The sequence below is a fragment of the Euleptes europaea genome, chromosome 11, assembly GCF_029931775.1.
Source record: "Euleptes europaea isolate rEulEur1 chromosome 11, rEulEur1.hap1, whole genome shotgun sequence".
Classification (NCBI taxonomy): Eukaryota; Metazoa; Chordata; class Lepidosauria; order Squamata; family Sphaerodactylidae; genus Euleptes; species Euleptes europaea.
Window position 1 is genome coordinate 30,119,500 of NC_079322.1, and position 21,662 is coordinate 30,141,161.

At 44.7% G+C, this 21,662-nt stretch overlaps 1 protein-coding gene across 1 annotated transcript in view; it reads right to left on the bottom strand.

Moving 5' to 3' along the window:
- NEK11 (NIMA related kinase 11) overlaps nt 1–21,662 on the bottom strand; it is a 119,366-nt gene that overhangs the window by 64,520 nt on the left and 33,184 nt on the right. The window contains exons 4-10 of the mRNA XM_056857067.1: nt 20,239–20,303; nt 19,064–19,190; nt 17,342–17,491; nt 17,158–17,236; nt 15,512–15,597; nt 4,671–4,790; nt 656–749 (exon numbers count right to left, since the gene is read on the bottom strand). Of these exons, the coding sequence (XP_056713045.1) occupies nt 656–749; nt 4,671–4,790; nt 15,512–15,597; nt 17,158–17,236; nt 17,342–17,491; nt 19,064–19,190; nt 20,239–20,303 (721 nt within the window). The remainder of the gene's footprint in view (nt 1–655; nt 750–4,670; nt 4,791–15,511; nt 15,598–17,157; nt 17,237–17,341; nt 17,492–19,063; nt 19,191–20,238; nt 20,304–21,662) is intronic.

Sequence of the window (21,662 nt, forward strand, 5' to 3'; positions counted from 1 at the left end):
ATACGTATCCTCTCCAGGATCAGAGGAGCATGCCTATTATCTTAGCTTTGGAACACAGGCAGGACAATGCTGCTGCAGTCGTTTTGTGTTTGGGGGCTTCCTAGAGGCACCTGGTTGGCCACTGTGTGAAGAGACTGCTGGACTTGGTGGAACTTCGTCTGATCCAGCATGGCCTTTCTTATGACAAGTTTTCCACTCTAAAAGCTACTGACTTGGATAGCCCGATATCATCAGATCTTGGAAGTTAAGCAGGGTCATCCCTGGTCAATATTTGGATGTGAGACCACCAAACAATACCAGGGTTGTGATGCTGAGGCAGGCAACAACAAACCACCTCTGAACATCTCTTGCCCTGAAAATCCTATGGGGTCACCAAAGTCGGCTGTGACTTAACGGCAAAAAAAGATGGTAAAATTTAAGCTTTCTGTAGTGTACTAGATTGAATCTTCTGCTTGAAATGCTTTAAGTTTTGTGGGGGGTTACAGTTGATATCCAGCTGATCTAGTCCACTCCTAACCCATGGAATACTGGTTGTTTTGTAATTTTGGGGGGTCAGATATCCTCTTTCTAAGGAAGGCTATAAAAGATAAGAAATACTGTAAATAAACTAGCTAGGTTTTAGAAAAGTGAAGCAAAGAACAGTATCCATCCTTACATGAAGAACATCTATATTCACTTGGTGAAAGTTGCGGGATCTGAGCTCCTGCATTCGTTTGAGATTTTCTTGGTATTTTTCTTCAGCCAGCTGTCTGAAAAGATTACAGACCGTTGCATTACAAATGATAACGGGAGAATGAAACTGCAAGTGACTTTTAGTACCTGTCATTCAAGCAATGACAAGTACTGGTATGAGAAATAAATGCTACCTTCTTCCTACACTTGCCTTGAATTTTCGACTGTAGCACCTTATCATGCTGCCATTTCAGGGGCATTTAAAATCTCTACTGCTTGACTGCCTCGAGATCAATGGCATTGATGGGAGTGGGAACCTGCCTTATCTCAAGTTAAGGGGGGCATGAGGAGCCTTTTCAGCACACACACCCTTCCCTGATTATGGAATTCCCTCCCTCCGGACCTGGTTGGCCCCTGTGTGAACAGACTGCTGGACCTGATGGGCCTTGGTCTGATCCAGCATAGCTTTTCTTATGTTCGGCTTTGCACCACTACTTCAAGGCATTCAAGTTTAAAGAGGTTTTCACTCCAGAAAGATCTTACAGGATGACTTTTAATTCGTCTTTACTGTTCCTTGTTTTTAATTGATTATTTTGCTTAGGTTTCACGTTGGCTTCACTGTTTTGTTTTTAATCTGGTGACTATTTTTCCTGTTTCCTTTCTGATGAGACAGACTGATTTTTAGGGTTGCCAACCTCCGGGTAATAGACGGAGATCTCCTGCTATTACAACTGATCTCCAGCCGATAGAGATCAGTTCACCTGGAGAAAATGGCTGCTTTGACAATTGGACTCTATGGCATTGAAGTCCCTCCCCTCCCCCAAACCCTGCCCTCCTCAGGCTCAGCCCCCCAAAATTTCTGCTGGTGATGAAGAAGGACCTGGCAACCTTACTGATTTTATCGTTTTTATTTATACACTGCTCCTGCCTGAGACCATGGAGAGCTGCTGCCAGCCTGAGTAGACAATTCTGACTGATGGACCAAGGGTCTGATTCAATATAAGGCAGCTTCATGTGTGTTCATGTGTGTTGGTTGGTTGGAGGCTTTTAAATGTATTGTGATTGTACGTAATGTTGTATTTTATACGTGAGAGAGGAAGAAAATTTGAAAGTTTAAAGCAGCAATATAAGGCCTAGGCAGCTGAACATTTGTCGCTGTCTTTCTGCAGATAATTTAAAGCCTGAAAGTGGCCAGGGACACTAACAAAGGGCTCAAGGCCCTTTGGCTTTTAGCCTCCAGCTATGTGACCCATAGCAACAGAAGCACCACCAGCCACTTGCTTTAAGGTTGTATGGGAATCTGTTAGGTTGTATGTCTTATTGAAAGTACATTTTGTTTTGTGCGTTTCATTTTCATTTTTGTGCGTTTTGAGTCCCTGGAGTGGGAACAAAGCATAATAAATAAATTGCTGTTTCCTGAACCATCAATTTATTTTAAAGTGCTGAATAAGGAAAGGAAAGTAACAATATACCTTATTTAGGTAACCAAAAGCACACGTTTGGCTGGTGAAAACCCAGGGGAGAACTTTTTTGGCTGTTGCCTGCCATCTTTGTAACTCCCTCCCCTCAGGAGAAAAAAACACCTACTTCCCTTGAGATCTTCTAGATAAATTTGAAGGCCTGCCATTTCCAGAAGGCCTTCAAATTAAATCAATACAAATCATGTGGCACTACTGGGAAATCAATTTCCATTGATCTTTAATGTATTTAATCAAATTTCATTATATTTTATGGGCTTTTTATTTATTGCATTTTATTTTGTTGTAAACTGTCCAGGACTTTTTAGTTAAAAGGCAATCTATAAATATTTATTATTTATTTATTCCATTTATACACTGCCGTCTGCAAAAGCCAAACTTCCAACAAAATGCAATCACATTTGTCCCTGAGCAGTTTTTTCCTGCTTCCTTCCAACATTCTGCTATGTTCATGTACTGGTGTAGTGGTTAGGAGTGGTGGACTCTAATCTGGAGAACTGTGTTTGATTCCCCACTTCTCCACTTGAGCAGCACACTCTAATCTGGAGAACCGGGTTGGTTTCCCCACTTCTCCACATGAAGCCAGCTGAGCGACCTTGGGTTAGTCACAGTTCTCTTCAAGCTCTCTCAGCCTCACCTACCTCACAAGGTGTCTGTTGTGGGGAAAGGAAGGAGATTGTAAGCTGGTTTGATTCTCCTTAAAAGTAGAGAAAGTTTGCATGTAAAAACCAACTCTTCTTCTACTACTACTTCCTAGAGTTTTACTGTTTTCTTATCTGATTTGTCCAAAACCAGCTTGGTATCAACATTTTCCCCTGACATGGATGGCCCAGGCTAGCCTGATCTTGTCAGATCTCAGAAGCTAAGCAGGGTCAGCCCTGGTTAATATTTGGATGGGAGACCACCAAGGAATACCAGGGTTGCTATGCAGAGGAAGGCACTAGCAAAACCACCTCTGTTAGTCTCTTACCATGAAAACTCCAAAAAGGGGTCACCATAAGTCAGCTGCGACTTGATGGCACTTTACACACACACACATCAACATTTTGGGAAAGATCACAGGAAAGCCTGGATGGCTGCCATGTGGGTGGGGAAGTTTGGATTTTCTTGGTCCTTTTGTCCCTGCAGCAGTCATTCCCTCTGTTTAGGCCATTGGAGGGCTTTTTTCAAATTGGTAACTGAGTACCTCCATAATGGTGTAATGATTTGTGTATCAGGTTCTATGAATTTCCAGCTTTCATTTTTAGAAAAGTCTCTAGCCCCTTCTATTGTGGAGACATAAGGGGAAAGGCACAGTGAAAGGAGCTAGAGGGTTGTCTTTCTTTAAAAAAAAACAAAAGCTGGGAATTCAGAGAACCTGTTACATGCACTGTTGCAGAGTTATATTGCTGTAATGATAGTCAGTTACCAATTTCTTTGAAAAAATGAAAAAGCCCTGTGGTGGCAAAGGAAATTAATCAAAAAAAGGGGGGGATTTCAACCCAAAACAAACTAGGTAACTAAAGAGGTTGAAAAAAGAAGAAAAACCTTGTAGAAATATCAAGGTCAACCCCCCCAAAAAGCTAAAATTATACACAAAATCTTTAATCAAACTGTAAATATTAAAAACTGTGCATAAAAATCCATTTAAAACTTTTTGTAAAATTACGCTTATACAAATGGGGATGTCACACAATTACAAGTATCTTTCTTATCACCAGGTACAGTTATTAGTAATATAAAATACATGTAACCCAAACAGGTTTGGGCAGCAAGGCCTTGCTCCGTGGTTTACATTTGTACAATACACACCAGACAACGTATTCGTTAAAATTACAACATGCCTGGCCAAAGCACTGAACATCCTGATATGAAAACTTTTACATAAAATGGCTATCATAGTTGTTATAAGTAATTAGGACCATCGGAGACAACTTTCCAGATGGTAGTTGTTAAATCAACCAAATTTCTCTATAATCCAGGTCAAGATAAAGCATTGCCCAATGGTGTGTACAGGCACATACATGAAACCAAATGCCTCTATGTACAAGGTTTTTCTTCTTTTCTCTACCCCTGAAGGTGCAGGAAATGGCCACAACTGGGGGACTGGGGTAGGGAAATATGCCTTGGGGAAGACCTGTCGCCACTGTGCTGTATTGGCAGCTACAGCAGCAACAGGGAAGCTACTAGGGTTGCCAGCACCGGGTTGGGAAATACCTGGAGATTTTTGGGGCGGAGCCTGAGGGGGGCAGGGTTTGGGAAGGGGAGGGACTTCAATGCCAGAGAGTCCAGTTGCCAAAGCGGCCATTTTCTCCAGGTGAACTGATCTCTATCGGCTGGAGATCTGTTGTACTAGAAGATCTCCAGCTAGTACCTGGAGGTTGGCAACCCTAGAAACTACACAGGCCTGGTGCCTGTCCCTGTAAGAAAAACACTTCAGTCTCTTCAGCTACTGGATATTTAGGAGGGGAAGACGTGATAGCTAAAATCAGTAGACTGGTCTCAGGAGAAAAAATAATAATATAACACCCTGCATCTTACTTCAGTTTATTTGCTTTCTCATCAGCAATGTTCAACTTCCGCAGCCTCATTCTTTCACGGGGTGTCATTTTCTGGACTTCAGATAGGGCCCTCAGAGTCTGTAGATGTATTTTTTTCTGCCTAAAAATAACGGGAAGTGTTAACAGCTGAAACAACTTGGGGCATGAAGAACAATAATCCTGACTTGTGTTTGCTTGCGACAATTCAGTATTTTAAAGCAGGTTCCAAAGAACTGTGAAGCTAGTACAGTCAGCCTGAGAGGGCTCTCGGCTAATGTTTCTCTAGCCTCTGGCACCAACCCCTTGTAGTGTATAGCAAACTGAACCATTTGGAAAGCAGAATGGGAGGGTCACTTGTTCAAAGAAAAAGGAGTGAGCAGTTCCTCTGAGGTCGTTTATGCATGGGTACTTTCACTCACGTTGGCCCCCATTCTGTCTCGATGGTTCCTTGGAGTTGTGCATGACTTTTCTGTCCATTAGAGATGACCTCACAGCCAGCCCTCACAAATCCTGGACCTTCCCATTCCTCTGTTAACCTGGTGAAATTTCTGTGCTCCGCTCCCCTGAGCTCAGCCCTGGTGAAATCTCTGTGCATAAAGCAAAGAATGGGATACAGAAGGTTGCTTTCTCTCACAGCCAATTACAAAGCAGTATGTCCAGAGGCAGGGATTCAAATACTTCCTGCTTCCTTGGAGCTCTTTCTGAGCAGAAAAAAGACTTTTTAAAACCAAGGTTTGGATTTCTCCCCACCCCCTTTCAGATTGCTGTTTTTTGTTTTTTGTTCTTAAAATGCTTTTTAATGCAGCAATTGAGTTTGGGGGGGGTAGAATTTTCTCTCACAGTAAGCTCTACAAAGTAAGCCAATTACAAAGCAGCATTTAAAGGATAGGGACTTAATTTGAGCTTGGAGACTATTGGTGCATAGATTCCCAACAGGAAGGTGTGCATCCAACGAGTAACGAACCTCAGGTAAAACTCCCATGCATAAATGACCTGAGTTTTAAAAAAGCCTCCTTGATAAGCCTAGCTCTTTGGATCCAAACCACAGCCTCCCAGTTCAGATTCTTTTCAATAGTCTCTAGTATGGATATTGTTGGGATTTACAGGTGTCAGAAGGAAGAGGTGTAAAAACACTTAAGCGGCTTAAGTATTGGGAAATCTCAGTGCTTGGAAAGACGAAGTTAAGATGCATGGAATATTAACATAACACAGCCCTCTAATTACATTCATTTCCTAATACCCTACTTCTCCTATAATTAAATTATGTAAACGCAGACCTTTGAACTCACTTCATTTGACATGTCATATTAATAATTTCCTAGAAAAAGAACAAAGGGACGTTTTGGTGCTGTAATGATAACATCACAAATGAAAAAGCATATTGATGGCCGCATTGTCTCATCTAACCTCATTATCCTCTGTAACACGAATAAAGATTCTAGCTTTCAGTTTTCAGACTAGGAAGTTCAGATGGCAGTATTTTTATTAATTGCTTTCAAGGATATAATAAAGGCATTTGTAAATATCTTGTTAATGAGGTAACATTAAGATTAAGCTCGCGAGATACCACTTCTTTTAACCGATAACCTTTATGTTGAAAAGCCATCCTTTTTTTTAGTACCCATACAGCCGGCAGGCAGGGGAAACAACGATAATGAAGGGGACTGGGAAAAGTTATTGCTATGCAAACTTTGTTAAGAGGTATTGTCGAAGGCTTTCACGGTCAGAGTTCATCGGTTCTTGTAGGTTATCCGGGCTGTGTGACCGTGGTCTTGGTATTTTCTTTCCTGATGTTTCACCAGCAGCTGTGTTAAGAGGCTTTGGAGAGAAATCCCACCCTACCAAACCACCATGTTGAGATCAGAGTAACTGGTGATTACTCGTTGCATCCCTATTTTTGAAATGCATGTTCTTTGTGCCAGACTTAAAACTAGTCTGATTGACAAAGCTTTTTGAGGTGATGGCTGAAAACCTCTTACAGTCACAATACCGCCCTCAAATGATCTTATCGAATATTAATTTATATTATTCTAGTTACACCTAACCTTTGAAATATTTAATCCAACTGAAGTAAAACAATGCATTTCCCCAGGATTATCCAGACTTACCAGTGAAGGTATTTAAACTGTTTCTTTTCATGCACGAAAACATTATGGCAAAAACTTTCAAGTTCTGCCAGAAATGGCAGCTTCAAACAGTTTTGCACTTATCTAGAGATCTCTCTCTGCAGTATTAGACTATGCTTGTGGAAAGACACAGGAACCTCATATTATGTGTCTACATTTTATAGTATTTCTTAAGTTCAACCTTAAATTTATTGTTTATAACCATATGTCACAGCAATAAAAAAGGACTCAATCATATATTACAAAGTACAAATAAAATATTTATATATGCCATTTGGACATAAGAATGGAAAGGGGAAGAGAAATCTAACTACTAGTTTAAAGCATAACAGTCAAATCAGATGATCACCATTACAATAGACTGAAGAAATTTATACTGAGTATATGTGCTGCAACAGCAAATAAAGATGCTCTACAGGAAACATTTATTTATAGTCTTATGGCAGGAAACAAACTTTAACAAAATCTGAAAATTCAGGAAAGAGCTTTAACAACTTAGACAGGAAACTGGTTCTTAGGTCTCCACAGAATGGGTAGTATAATAAATAATGTCTCGGGTCCTCTTTCCCTGGCTACATATGTGGAGTCATAGCAGTCTTTTGTTTTGCCATGAAGAATACCCACAAAATAGTTTAGAATCTTGAAAGATCGACCATTTGAGGACGAGAAAGATCTCCTGCCCTGCACCGGCACTGTTGGGGAGAAATGCTGGGTAGGGTTGCCAGGTCCCTCTTCGCCACCAGCGGGAGGTTTTGGGGGCAGAAACTAAGGAGGGTGGGGTTTGGGGAGGGGAGGGACTTAAATGTCATAGAGTCCAATTGCCAAAGCGGCCATTTTCTCCAGAGGAACTGATCTCTATCGGCTAGAGATCACTTGTAATAGCAGGAGCCACCACCTGGAGGTTTGCAACCCCAATGCTGGGGAAAATGGGAGGGGGCCATTAACGTTATGTTGATGCCAGGATGTCACTTCCAGCATGACCCGGAAGTGACATCATGTTGGATAATGCTCTAGTATTCACCCAAAACTCTATGGCTGAACCATAGAGTTTTGGGTGAATGCTTGAGTGCAGTGCAGACACCGTGAAGTCACTTCAGTGACACACCAGAAGTGATGTCATGGTGTTTGTGCAATGTTGAAAAGGTAAGTCTCCCCCCACCCCAAATGATCTCCTACCGGTTGCCAATAATGGGTTTGCAACCCGATTGAGAACAGAAATAAGATCTTGTCTGTTTTATTGCTGGCTATGGTCTACCTCACAGCAATGGTACTACAAGACAAAAAATAGAGAAATCATTGTAATGTTTGGTGGGGGAGACAGAGAGAAGGAAGACTGGAACAATACTGTGGAAGATGGAAGATGCCACCTATTGTTAGGGTTCTCCCACAGATAAGCAAACAATTCTCTGTTATGAGAATATGCAATCATACAGCTCCTTGTAGTGCAGTTTAATATAGAGATTTCCAAGCTAAATAATGCTTGCTTTCCTTCCTTGACTTCTAAGAACCTTCTAGAAATGTACAGAAATGTCTTGGTTAACTATAAGAAACACTGCTTATGGCAGGCAAAGGAGCAACAAAGGAGATTTCCCCCCTGTCAGGCTGCTATCTCGGTTTCGTTATTGCCTCTGTCTCTGTGCTGTATTGTCTGCCCCCCAAGGTCGCATACCTAGGCCTGGGAACTCAGCTCCTGGGAAACTGTATTCATGCGTGTAATCTCCCGCCTTTCCTGCCTTATAATATCTCCCAGCTAGTGAGCCTCTCATAGCTGTCATTTTATTCGTTTGCACTGTATGCCTATTTGATCAGTAAAAGCCATCTGTTTGGACTCTATATGACTTTGTGGTGATTTCTGGTTCTGTGGGCCAAGGGCTGACATTATGACAGCTATCCCTCATCTTCACCGTTCTCCTAGCCAGGCTGGAGCCCAGGGGGGTTCGCCTGCCACTTGGATGGGAGCTGTGCAGCTCTCCAGGTGATCTACTACCCTGGAGCCCTTCTCAGAGGACCCTACTCTGTTACAAGACTTAATCGCTGAACTTTTCCGGACGACCCGAGAGGTTTGCCGCTTGAGGGGACTGGTACAGGCGCAGTGGCAATCTCTTACAGGACGTCTCTGGATGTTAACATCGGAGGATACTGATGCTCGTTTAGATCTTCAGGACTTGGATCAATTACTGGACGATGCCCGATTGGCGACTGAGGATTTACAAATATTAACTGGACTTTTGGATAATCTTATTTCTCGACAAACTCTTTCTACCATGGCGGGAGCCCCGCCGGAGGGTTTTTCCCTGATCCCGGATGCGGCCAGCTGCCAGGCTGAGGCCAAGCGAGTCGCTATTAGCACCGCTCTTCTCCTTGTGGAATGTACAAAGGACACCCCGGTAGCCACCTTGGCTCAAGTTTTGACCCCGACGTTTGGAGCCGAGGCATCCGCACTGGCGGTTCGAGTACAACCTCTGCTGGGCGGGGAACCTGACCCCATACTCTTGCTCCTCGAGACAGAACTTTTGCCGCGCATTACGGCAGAGACTGCCCTAAGACTTGAGAACGCCAAAGTTCTTGCGGATCAGCAAGCCGCCGAAGCGGCTAGGGTCGCAAGAGAGAGAGAGGCGGCGGAAGCAGCCAGGGCGGCTGCAGCAAGGATTAGGAATCAGGCGAACGTGGACACGCGCCCCAAGGACTATGTACTGGGACTATCAGGTCTAACTTTTTCCCCGGCGTTTGTCCCGTCGCGTGCGACCCAACGCGCACGCAGTTTGGCGGACCGACGTCGAGACTCAGATGAGTCTGAAGACGAGGATTTATATGGGGATAGCTCTCAATGGGCCACGAGCTTCCGAACCAGTAAGCCTCATCTTACTGGTGGCCCAAGTGAGGAGGTTCATCTTTTACGAGCCCAGAATCGGGAGCTCTCCGACCGTGTTGATCAACTCCAGGAAGTAATGGAACTTATGCTTCAAGAGAACAGGCAATTACAACAAACCCTGATAGCTCAGAGACAGCCCGTTCCGATACCGGGTCAGGGGGTACCCGTACAACCACCCGCTAATGTGCCTGCTCCACCCTTACCTCCTGGAGCTCCTGTTGCTCCTCCGCCCGGACCACCCGTGCAACCACCTGCTAATGTGCCTGCTCCACCCTTGCCTCCTGGAGCTCCTGTTGCTCCTCCGCCCGGACCACCCGTGCAACCGGGTCAACCCGCGCCCGGCCCTTGGAAGCAACTCAAATTGAGGACTACGTATGACGGATCTCTTGAGACTTTGCCTTGTTTCTTGCATCAAGTGGACAGTTATATGCGAGAACAAGGTCAACTTTTCCCCACGGAAGATAGCCGGGTGCGGTACGTAGCTTCCCTCCTGACAGGCAAAGCGGCTGACTGGATGGTCCTCCAGTTTGACACCCGCTCTCGTGCGATTCGTTCCCTCAACAACTTCATGACTGCCCTGAGAAGGAGGTTTGAGGACCCCTTCCTGGGGGAAAGAGCCAAAACGGAACTCTTACAATTAAAACAAGGCTCTGCTACAGTTCGGGAATTTGCCGATGAATTTCAGCGACTGGCAAGTAAAATTGTAGGTTGGCCCGAGACCACCCTAATCCATCATTTCAGGGAAGCCTTGCATCCTGACATTCTGAACTGGTCTTACATGCGGGGCGATCCCGATACCCTCGAAGGCTGGATCCTATTAGCCGAGGAAGTGGAAAGCCGCCGCCGCTTTATTTCTCTCGTCCGTCAAAAGCACAAGGAGAAGGGCACCCAAAAGCCTCAACCCAAGGCACCACTGCTCGTCCCACGAAATCCCCCACGTCCGCTCCAGGAACGTGAAGCCCGATTTCAGAGGGGTGCCTGTCTTACATGCGGAGAAATGGGCCACTTTGCAGCCGTTTGCCCACGCCGCCAGGAATTATTTCGTCCCAGCACGACAACCCGCGCCCGAGGTCGTCCACCACGCAGAGGCACCGCGGCCACCCGCAGCGCAGCTCCGGGAAGGCCCACACCCTCTGCACTCCATGCCGGGGACCCAGCCTCCCTGCCTGCTTCCAACGACCCCGCCGGGTCTCGGATTACAAGTGCCCCATTGGGGGACAGCTTTCCCTCTTCGGATGAGGAAAACCCTTGGATTTCTCCAGCCTTAAACCTGGAATCTCCCCTCGACTTGTCAAAAAACGGCTCCGGTCTGTGGTGAATGGAGCATCTCCACAGACCTCTCAGGATCTTCCTATCAAACCGAATGCTCCTACCAAAATCAAAGAAGTGGACTCCACCGTCTACGTGGATGCAGTTTTACAACAACTTAACGGAGGTCCACAAATCCCCGTCAAAGCACTAATTGACTCCGGTTGCTGTCGCACTCTCATAAGCGAAGCCACGTTTGCTGCACTCAGAGCCGACTCAGAGGCTTTACCCGCCCCCGTCCAATTTGCTCAAATGGACGGGAGCCAATTCCAGGGGGGTCCAGTTGATCACCGCACCATAGGGGTGGCAATGGGAATTGGTTCCCACTGGGAACAAATAGACTTCACTATAGCCCCTATCCGATTTGAAGTGGTCTTGGGAATTAACTGGATTAAAGGACATAGTCCCAGTATTGATTGGGAAACAAACACTATCTCTTTCGCTAGTCCCACCTGCGACCAGCATCGGCAAAACTTTGCTCTGCCATTTCCGCCCGTTCCAGCATTAACCTCTACTGCCCCAGTACCACCGGCTCTACCCGCTGTATACCGGGACTTTGAAGATGTCTTCGACCTTAGGGAATGTGATGCCTTACCCCCCCACCGGGCCTCAGACTGTGCGATTGAAGTAGTAAAGGACTGCACATTAACCAAAAGTAAGATTTACCCTATGAGCGCTTCCGAGCGCACTGTCCTCCGGGACTTTTTGGACAAAAACCTCGCCAGAGGGTTCATTCGCCCTTCGAATGCCCCAAACTCGGCCCCCGCGTTTTTCGTCCGGAAAAAAGAGGGCGACCTTCGCCTGTGCATTGACTTCAGAAAGCTCAATGCGGTTACCCAGACCAACGCCTATCCTATCCCATTAATATCGGATATTTTGGGACAATTACAGGAAGGCCGTGTGTTCTCTAAATTAGACTTGGTGGAAGCCTACTACCGAGTCCGTATCCGCGAAGGAGATGAACACCTCACTGCCTTCTCTAGCTGTTTCGGAATGTATGAATTCCTTGTAATGCCATTCGGATTAAAAGGGGCCCCGGGGGTCTTCATGCAACTCATCAATGAAATCCTACATGACCTTCTATATCGTGGGGTGGTGGTCTACTTAGATGACATTCTCATTTATTCGAAAACTGTGGACGAGCATGTGACTCTGGTCAGGGAAGTTCTACAACGCCTGCGTAACCATCAACTGTTCGCTAAACTAGCTAAGTGTGAATTTCACCAAAGCAAACTCACGTTTTTGGGATACATCATCTCCCACCAAGGTCTTCGCATGGACCCCGCCAAAGTCCAAGCCGTCCTCGATTGGACTCCCCCCACCAACCGTAAGCAAGTACAGCAATTTCTGGGATTTGCAAACTTCTATCGGGGATTCATCCCTAACTTCGCCCAAGTGGCTCTACCCATTACGGACCTGCTGAAAACTAAGGGAAAAGTAAGCTCGGCTGCCTTGCCCTCCGCAAAAATCCTATGGACTGAGCAATGCCAAGCCGCCTTTCTGGCCCTCAAACGCCTCTTCACTTCGGAGCCGGTGCTACGGCACCCAGACCCAAATCAAATGTTCATTGTGCAAGTCGATGCTTCCGATGTAGCCATGGGAGGGGCTCTCCTCCAGCAAGGACCGGACGGTCTTCTTCACCCTTGCGCTTACTTTTCAAAAAAATTTGCGCACGCTCAACTAAACTGGCCCATCTGGGAGAAAGAGGCCTCTGCAGTTCATCATGCACTGACTTTATGGCGGCAATTCTTGGAAGGGTCTAAAGTACCCTTTGAAGTTTGGACCGATCACAAAAATCTAGCTGCCCTCACGGGGTCCCATAAGCTATCGGCGAAACAACAACGGTGGGCGGAGTTCTTTGCTCAGTTCCGTTTCACCCTGAAGCACGTCCCTGGGAAGCAGAACGTTCTCGCGGATGCCCTCTCCCGTTTACCACAATATCCGGTAAAACTCGAAAGACCCACCAACTCTCTGTTCACCCCTATGCAACGTGGGGCCCTACCTATGCTGGCTGTGCAAACCCGATCCCAGCATCAGCACACCTTCCCTAACTCGCAAGCTCCGCCAGCCCAACCGGCTGCCCAGCCGCCACCGCAACAGACCGGAGTTCCCGCCCCTCCTACCCCTCCGACCGCTCAGCCGCCTGCAGTCTGCGCGCCGCCGCACGTAAGCACTAGCCCTATATCTGTTTCTCAGATCTCCATGACCGACGGGGGGGCTCCCTCCAAAATCCCCATCTCCGAATCCTTTTTAACTGTCCTTCGGGACCAGTGCCTTTTAGAACGTTCCGCTCATACCCTACCTCCTGGTGTTTTGGAACAAGGGGGGTCCTGGTACAAAGACTCAAAATTGTATGTACCCAAAGCTCTCCGGAAGGACGTTTTACATTTAGCTCATGGAGCCAAAACAGCTGGGCACTTTGGGTTTCTGAAGACCCTTCACTTATTGCGCAGACAGTTCTGGTGGGGGGGAATGTGTTCCGACATTGACTCCTTCATCCGCAGCTGTCCCGTTTGTGCCGCTGCGAAACGATCGCAGGGCAAACCCCCGGGACTGCTACAACCTCTTGAAACGCCCAGCAGACCTTGGGAAGTGATTGCTATGGACTTCATGACTGATCTCCCTCTCAGTGGGGGTAAAACTGTGTTGTGGGTTGTTACTGATTTGTTTTCTAAGCAAATACATTTGATTCCATGCGCAGGGATCCCCTCTGCTCAGAAACTGGCCCGCCTCTTCGTGACGCATATCTTTCGTTTACATTCGTTTCCGCGTAAAATAATTTGTGACCGCGGAAGTGGTTTCGTTTCTAAGTTTTGGAAAGCTTTCCTCAAGTTGGTGGGGGTGGAACAGGGATTGTCTAGTGCATACCATCCTCAAACTGATGGTCAAACTGAACGTGTCAATGCTGTACTTGAATGTTATTTGCGTTGTTATGTTAACTACCACCAGGATAACTGGGTGGAACTGTTACCTTTAGCAGAATATGCCTACAATAATGCCATGCATCAATCCACAGGTTTTAGCCCGTTTTTTGCTGTGTATGGACAAGATTTCAGTCCCATCGCTCCTACAGATGATGTAGAGGGGGAGGGGAACCCCGACATTGCCTCCTGGGCACACGCCCTCCGTACCACTTGGCCCTGGCTCGTTAGCAACCTCGACCGGGCCAAACGTAAATACAAAGCGCAAGCTGACAAACATCGCTCCCCCGGGGGTGATCTGCAAGTGGGTGCTTTGGTTTACCTTTCCACCAAAAATCTCCGTTCCACCCAACCGTGCCATAAGCTCAGCGCCAAATTCATTGGCCCTTTCCCCATTACTCGGGTCATAAACCCTGTCACAGTGGAACTGGCTCTCCCCAAATCCTTGAGGCGTGTGCATCCTGTTTTCCACATAAGCCTCCTCAAACCCCATGTTGCTTCTCCACGGTGGCATCCGGACCCACCGCCTGCGCAACCCATCATGGTGGGGGGGGAAGAACACTTCGAAGTCTCCAAGATCCTTGACTCCCGTATTCACCATGGCAATCTGCAATATCTAGTTCGTTGGAAACATTTCCCCCCTGCCTATGACGAATGGGTGCGCGCACGGGATGTCTCCGCCCCCGACCTCGTCGACGCCTTTCACATTGCTTACCCGGACAGGCCAGCCCCCTTGCGAACTGGGAGGGGGCCTTGAGGGGAGCAGAATGTCAGGCTGCTATCTCGGTTTCGTTATTGCCTCTGTCTCTGTGCTGTATTGTCTGCCCCCCAAGGTCGCATACCTAGGCCTGGGAACTCAGCTCCTGGGAAACTGTATTCATGCGTGTAATCTCCCGCCTTTCCTGCCTTATAATATCTCCCAGCTAGTGAGCCTCTCATAGCTGTCATTTTATTCGTTTGCACTGTATGCCTATTTGATCAGTAAAAGCCATCTGTTTGGACTCTATATGACTTTGTGGTGATTTCTGGTTCTGTGGGCCAAGGGCTGACACCCCCCAGCAGTGCAATGTAACAGCTGTTGATTAGTGCAGCAGAGCAACTAACTACAATCTAGGGATAGAAGGGAAGTGGAATGCTGGATCCAATTGAAACCAAAAAGGATAATTGAGGACAGCAAAATTTAATTACCAGCTTTGAAATTTCAGTTAATCATTACAGCATTGAGATTTAATATTGCTTAAATTAAATCAGGGTAATTCATGAATTATATAAAATAAATTGGGCAATTTATGTGAGCATAGAAAATATTACACACAATTATGCTTACTGTAGGCATTGGAACAATACCATTTTAACAACAGATCTTATACATCAGCACAACAAGCTTCAAGCTTCAGGATGTAAATGAAATAGACTTAATTTCATTTTTCAATCCCGTTCAATCCTTGTGAAAAGTAACGCAAATTTGCACAACTGTTAACGTAAAGAAGGCCAATGTTTTTGTTATGTTTTTGCATAACAAAAATTCTTCTGGTCTTTTGAGAAGGGCCAAAGCTCAGTTCAGCATCTGAATTTGTAAAAAATTCTTCTTTCATTAAAATAGCCTTATACTTACATGGCACTAATGATATGAGCTGCTTCTTTCTGAGAATTAAGCACCTGGTCTTCCGTGATCACATTTGCAAATTTATACTTCATATTCTACAAGGGAAAGTAAAGCAGCAGAGTAAATGCAGCCATTTATTTTTATTACAGTACAGACTTTCATGGCTTTCCCAAAACTAGTGCAGCACGTTCAACTTTCTCATGCTATTTTTGGCAAGTTGACTTTAGCTGATAGAATCAATGGTGGAGGCATCCCTTTGCAGGCGGTCTCAGCCCATCACCAACTGTGAAAAAAGGTACCATTGCTCACAACTAGAAACATGAGCAGCAAAGTTGGACTCCATTCTGAATATTAATAATCCTTTTTTGTTGCTATGGCTCTAAGATGAAGGCAAATGGGAACAGTACCATACTAGATCTTTTGGCTTTTAAACTATCCTTTTCCCAGGACAAGGTACTGTAAAAAAATAAAACTCCAGACCAGAAGGATCCCCTGACTCCTCTCCCTACTCCCCTTTCTTCATCGTTTTCTGACTGGAAAAAAAAAGATGATCTGTTTCTTCACTGCAGAACCCTGTCTGCATTTTGCTTACATGACTCCGTACCATGATGGCGTGACGTTCCTGGGGTGAGTCCATTAAATAAATAACGGGTCAACAGATCCCACCTGAGCATATGTCATTTTCCTGCCTCCCCCATTTTACCATGGACTCCAGCAAGAATAACGCTCTGGGATAGGAGTCTACTTTGGATCTGGACCCCACCCAAGTCTGTGGCCGATAAATGTGGAGTCAAGCAAACCCGAGACAAGACAGTGGGCAAGTTGAGTTCCAGAAACAATTACTTTGGTAGCTGTAGCCAGTGTAGGCCAAGGTGCTGGGTTTAGATTGAAGCCCCAAAACACAAGTAACACCACAGAAGTATAATGAATAACGTTTATTAAAAGACATGTGCAAAAATGTACAAACGTATGAGCTGTGATAAGCAAGAGAAAAAATAATAAAATGTAAATAGCTAACATAAAATACTTAATCAGGCTTTAGTCCACTAATCCAGATGTTATCTGGCCAGACTGAAGGTACATAGTCCAACAAAGTTCCAAAGTCCAAGATGCAGGTATTCCGGCTACGCAACACCCAACCTACAGAATAAATTATCCAAAGACTGGTACGACCAGTCTCATGAATTTCACTGATACTTCTGAATAAGAATGCTTATGATTGCAGCCCTACAGTGCCATCCTATGCAGAGTTACAGCCAGGACAATCCCAAGTAGAGTTATACCCTTTTTGGCTCAATGAGTTCAATGAAAGTTGTAACTAGGGTTGCCAACCTCCAGGTGGTGGTTGGAGATCTCCTGTTATTACAACTGGTCTCCAGCCAACAGATCAGTTCACCTGGAGAAAATGGCTGCTTTGGCAATTGGACTCTATGGCATTGAAGTCCCTCCCCAAACCCTGTCCTCTTCAGGCTCTGCCCCCCAAATCTCCAGGTATTTCCCAACCCAAGCTGACAACCCTAGGTGTAACTCAGCTTAGCATGGCTCGGTTAGCCTTTTGTGCAACTCATTTCTTCTCAGTAGAGTTGCGTTTTCCTTAGTTCATGTTTTAAAACATGCAGTCGCACACAAGTTTATTGCTTGCTCATTTCCAGTACCTGTAATTGACCATCAATGTAGGAACTTCTTAAAATCTCTGCAGCTGATGGCCTCATTGCAGGGTCCTTGCTCAGCATACTGAAATATTAATGATAGGATAGGAGATTACGCCACTAATTCTCATGCCAACTAAAACTTCTGAAGCAGATACAAGCTTTTTTTAAAAAAAAAAAAAAAAACCACCTGTGCAGAACTGTGTTAAGTTTACTTGGATAGGAATCTGGAAGGGAAGGTTCATCATTTTCCACAATTTTAAGAACGACAGACAAAAAATTGTGACCAGTAAATGCATGATCCAAACAGCACATCTCATACAAAATGCATCCTAGTGACCTGGAAGAGAAATAAAATGGATGTAAAGATAAGAAGAAATTCTAAATTCAGAGCCTGATGACTATTTACAGTCTTGCTCTCCTTTTGCCCTGGTGATGGGAAACTATGTCCCTTTCAGCTGAAATAAAACATGCTATATCTAAATTACAGAATAATCATTCACAATTGCAAAGTCTGTTCTTCCACTGCCACAGGACTCATTAAGCAAAAGTGAATAATGTGAGTAGTATGATGCTGTACAGGATAACATATTTATGATTTTTGGTGTAAATTCATACACTAGTTATTTGCGGGGTGAGTCCCAAGGATATCTCATCCCCTCTCCCCCCCCCCCCCGTGCCACTGAAGGGGCTGGAGAAGACAGCACCAATACCTGCTGGTGTTGGGAAGAACCACTGGAGCAGCCAGGACCACAGCTGCGGCATTGCACAGGTACACAGCTACTGAGTGGCTAATGGAACCCAATGAGAGCGCAGGATGATGACATCACTTGCTGGTGCCAGTTATTGCTAGCCACTAAGTAGCTGCATGCCTGCATGGGGATGCAGCCGTAGCCCAACAGCTCTGCCAATATCTCTTGATGCCCATTTATAAAGGGTATTGTCTTTCTCTCTTCCTCCCTTTCAGAGGCACTCAGTGGTAAAGGCTGGGCTCTACCCTGCAACCTACCCCATACGTTGCTGATACATGTGAGTTGGATGTTTTGATGGGGTGAAGACAGATATGACATAATAATTGTAGGAGCTACGGGACTATTTGCAAATATCCTCACTGTGCTTAAGCCTAATGTCCCTTTCCCTCTTCAGGATCGATACTCTGAAAAAAAATTACAGTGAAAGACTGTTGTGGATAGTGCCAATTGGCTAACCCTACAGCATCCTTGAAGTAATTTGCAGCAGTTTTTAAAATAAGAGGAAGGATCAATGTGTTCTTGAATAAATGAATAAAGGCCTCAAATACAGACTCAATACTTCAAATGGGTAGTCAGACAGATTTGCTAGAGATGCAGAAAGCTGACAATCTAAATGGATCTAAACTTGCTTTTCAAAAGGAGCGATTTGGAATTAGATATTAACTAGCTGTTGATATTACCGTGTGTTACATTTTTAAAGCAGGATACATAACGACATACTACAGGTCTCTGACTTCCTAAAGGGAGTGATAACACCAATTAACCGATGAGCCACTTTCTCCTGGATCGCTTTGCTGACACTGGATAAGTGTGGATCTGTCACTTGTGTAGTCCCCTTCTTTTAGCAACATCAAGTGTAAATGATTCAGATAAACCAAATGTATACTTTATGCTATTAGCACTAAAGAAATGTTGAGCAGAGATAGTGGTAACACAAGGAATTCCAGTTTATCAAACCACCAGGATGCAAAGACTATGGCATTGAGCAGATCCAATCTTGCAGCACAAACATGATAAAAGCATGGGACCATATTTGTTCAAATAACTCCATTTCCCCCCAGAGATAAGATCATCAACGCACAGAGGGCGACCAAGAAAACCAGTGCCTAAGTCAATGATTAAATAAATGGTTCATTTGAAAGAAAATGCTGCCTACTCACCAAATGTCTGATTTTGTGTCATAACCCTGGTGTTGCAGTGCCTCAGGGCTCATGTAAAAAGGTGTCCCGGTAAAAGTAGTTGCTAAATCACAGGATCCCATCAAGAGACGAGAAACTCCAAAGTCCCCTTGAAAAATATTTGTACATTTAGTTACTTGAAGAAGAAAAACCAGCTAATGAAACAAGAAGGGGAAACTAAGCTCAGTTTAATTATTGTTAACAGTGCAATTTATGTCTATTTACTTTTTTAAAATGTATGCAGCTCAGAGAATTCTCGAGAGCCAGTATTGCACTAGATCCCATTGAAAACTTATGGGCAAGGAAGTGTGGTTTCCCTGCCTCCTCTTTCTCCTCATGCTGCAGCCTAAAATGCTCCCTAAAATTCTGCTCTTGAGGAATGGGTGACCCTCCACCACCACCCCAAGGCAGCATGAGGGGGAGTTGGAAGGCTACCATGGGAAGTGGGAAGGGGCAAAAATGACCGCCCCAAACACACAGATCTTTTCCAAGGGATCCGAGCCATGGTATTTCTCCTTGATGCTATTGGCTCAAATTGAGCCTCCTGATCAGATCATATTTTGAATAAGTGATGTGCCCTCAAACGTTTCAAAGGGGGAAATGGGGAAGTCATACATCAAATTTCACCCCCACATACATCTGTTGGGCCAAACTGCTGAAAACTGCTATAGCTTTAAGTGGGGCTTGATCACGGTAATGAGAAAAATGTTGTATTTGCTGCAATTCTGGAAGTTATTAGTGACTACTCTTTCTGGATATGGCCAGCACTCAAACTACAATAGATGCTGCTCAGTAGAAGGGACTATTATTCCAAATGTTGTTAATGTTCTTATAAGGAGTAAGAGCGGTGGACTCTAATCTGATTCCTCACTCCTCCACATGAGGCCTGTGGGTGACCTTGGGCCAGTCACAGTTCTCTCAGAACTCTCTCAGCCCACCTAGGCAATGGCAAACAAACTCTGAACGTTGATTGTGACAATGGCAAACAAACACACAAGCACACACACACACAAGAAGCAAACAGAGAGCCTTCCCCCATAACAAGATGAGGCATACACACTAGGAAGGGGGCCAGTGACCTTCAAACTACATATTTATAATAAACACAAGTGGAGTTTACAGAGTAATGAAGTCAGGTCATAATTACAAAATCTTACCAATTTTAAGGAGGTTATTTTTCAAAAATATATTCTTAGCTTTTAAATCTCTGTGAAGTATTCTCCTGAAAACAAAGTAAAATGAAGCTTTAGTCAGTTGGATGAAACAATTAATTATGAATCATTCTTATTAATATGATTTTATTTATTTATTTACATTATTTACAGTCTGGCTTTCTCACTGGAACTCAAAGCAGATTACACAGAGTGAGTCAATACAATCAACCAGATGGGACATCTCTGGCCACATTAAGGTGGTGTTAGTATGATGAAATGTTGAAGACTGAATTATATAGAGAGATCATACTCTGAACTCAATCCCCTTCCCAAGCTCTACTCTTCCCAGGATTTCCAGGAAGTTCTCAAGCCAGAGTTGGCAAACCTATCAAAATGATTAACTATATTGCCCAAGCAACTATATTGCCAAGCAACCTTAAGCCCCCCAAATGCCTCTGTCTTCCCCACCTCACTGCCACACCATGCATATCGAGCCCAAACATCAAAAGAAAACAACTGATACAACTTGTTCTTATCATGGATGGACAAGCAATGAAATATTCATAGTTTTCTGAGAGCACAAAACTTTTTTGTTTTAATTCCATTCCTCATATTTATATTGCACCCTTCTTTCAATGAGTTCAGATAAATGTTTATGTGGGAGACTGGGGGCAGGGGGACATGGGAAGGCAACTGTCAGTGACGGTGAGACATCACTTCCAGGAAAACCCAGAAGTGACATTAGTTATCTCTAGGAATTGCCAAAAACTCTATGGTTTTCCAGCAATTCCTAGAGAGACATAATATCATGTCTGGGTTTTCCACGGAAGAGATGTCATGCCATTGGCCCAATGGCCATTTTAAAAAATTATCCCACTGCCGTTTAGAGTGGCAGTAGGAAACAAGAGGCAGGGCCAAGGGACTGGCAACCCTATACATGGTCCTCCTACTTTGTCGTCATAATAACATGGTGCTGGAGGTTATGCTAAGAGACTGTCCCCAACGCCACTGTCCCTGTCTTTACCCTCAAAGAAGTCACTGACTTTATATCTCCATACCAGAGACACCTTGCCGAGATCCTTGGGACCTCAGGCATCCTGAAATATTGTCCCTCTAGTTGCCCCTTCTCAGCTGCCCTGGGGAAAGTCAACACAAGCACCTTGAGTTGTACTGGTAATATAATGTTAGCTCTCTCTGTGTGCTATCATCATGCATTTAGAAATATAAAATCCAAAACATACACAATAAATAATTGAACATGCAAAGAATTAAAAATTGATGATACTATAAGAAAATGAATACATAAAAATAAAACTGTTGAGCTGGCAGCATGTGACCGGGCAAGAACTATTAAATAGCAGTGACTAGGAAAACATGAAATCGTTTCTCAAAACTCATTGTTCAAGTTGCTAAAAAAAATAAACTGT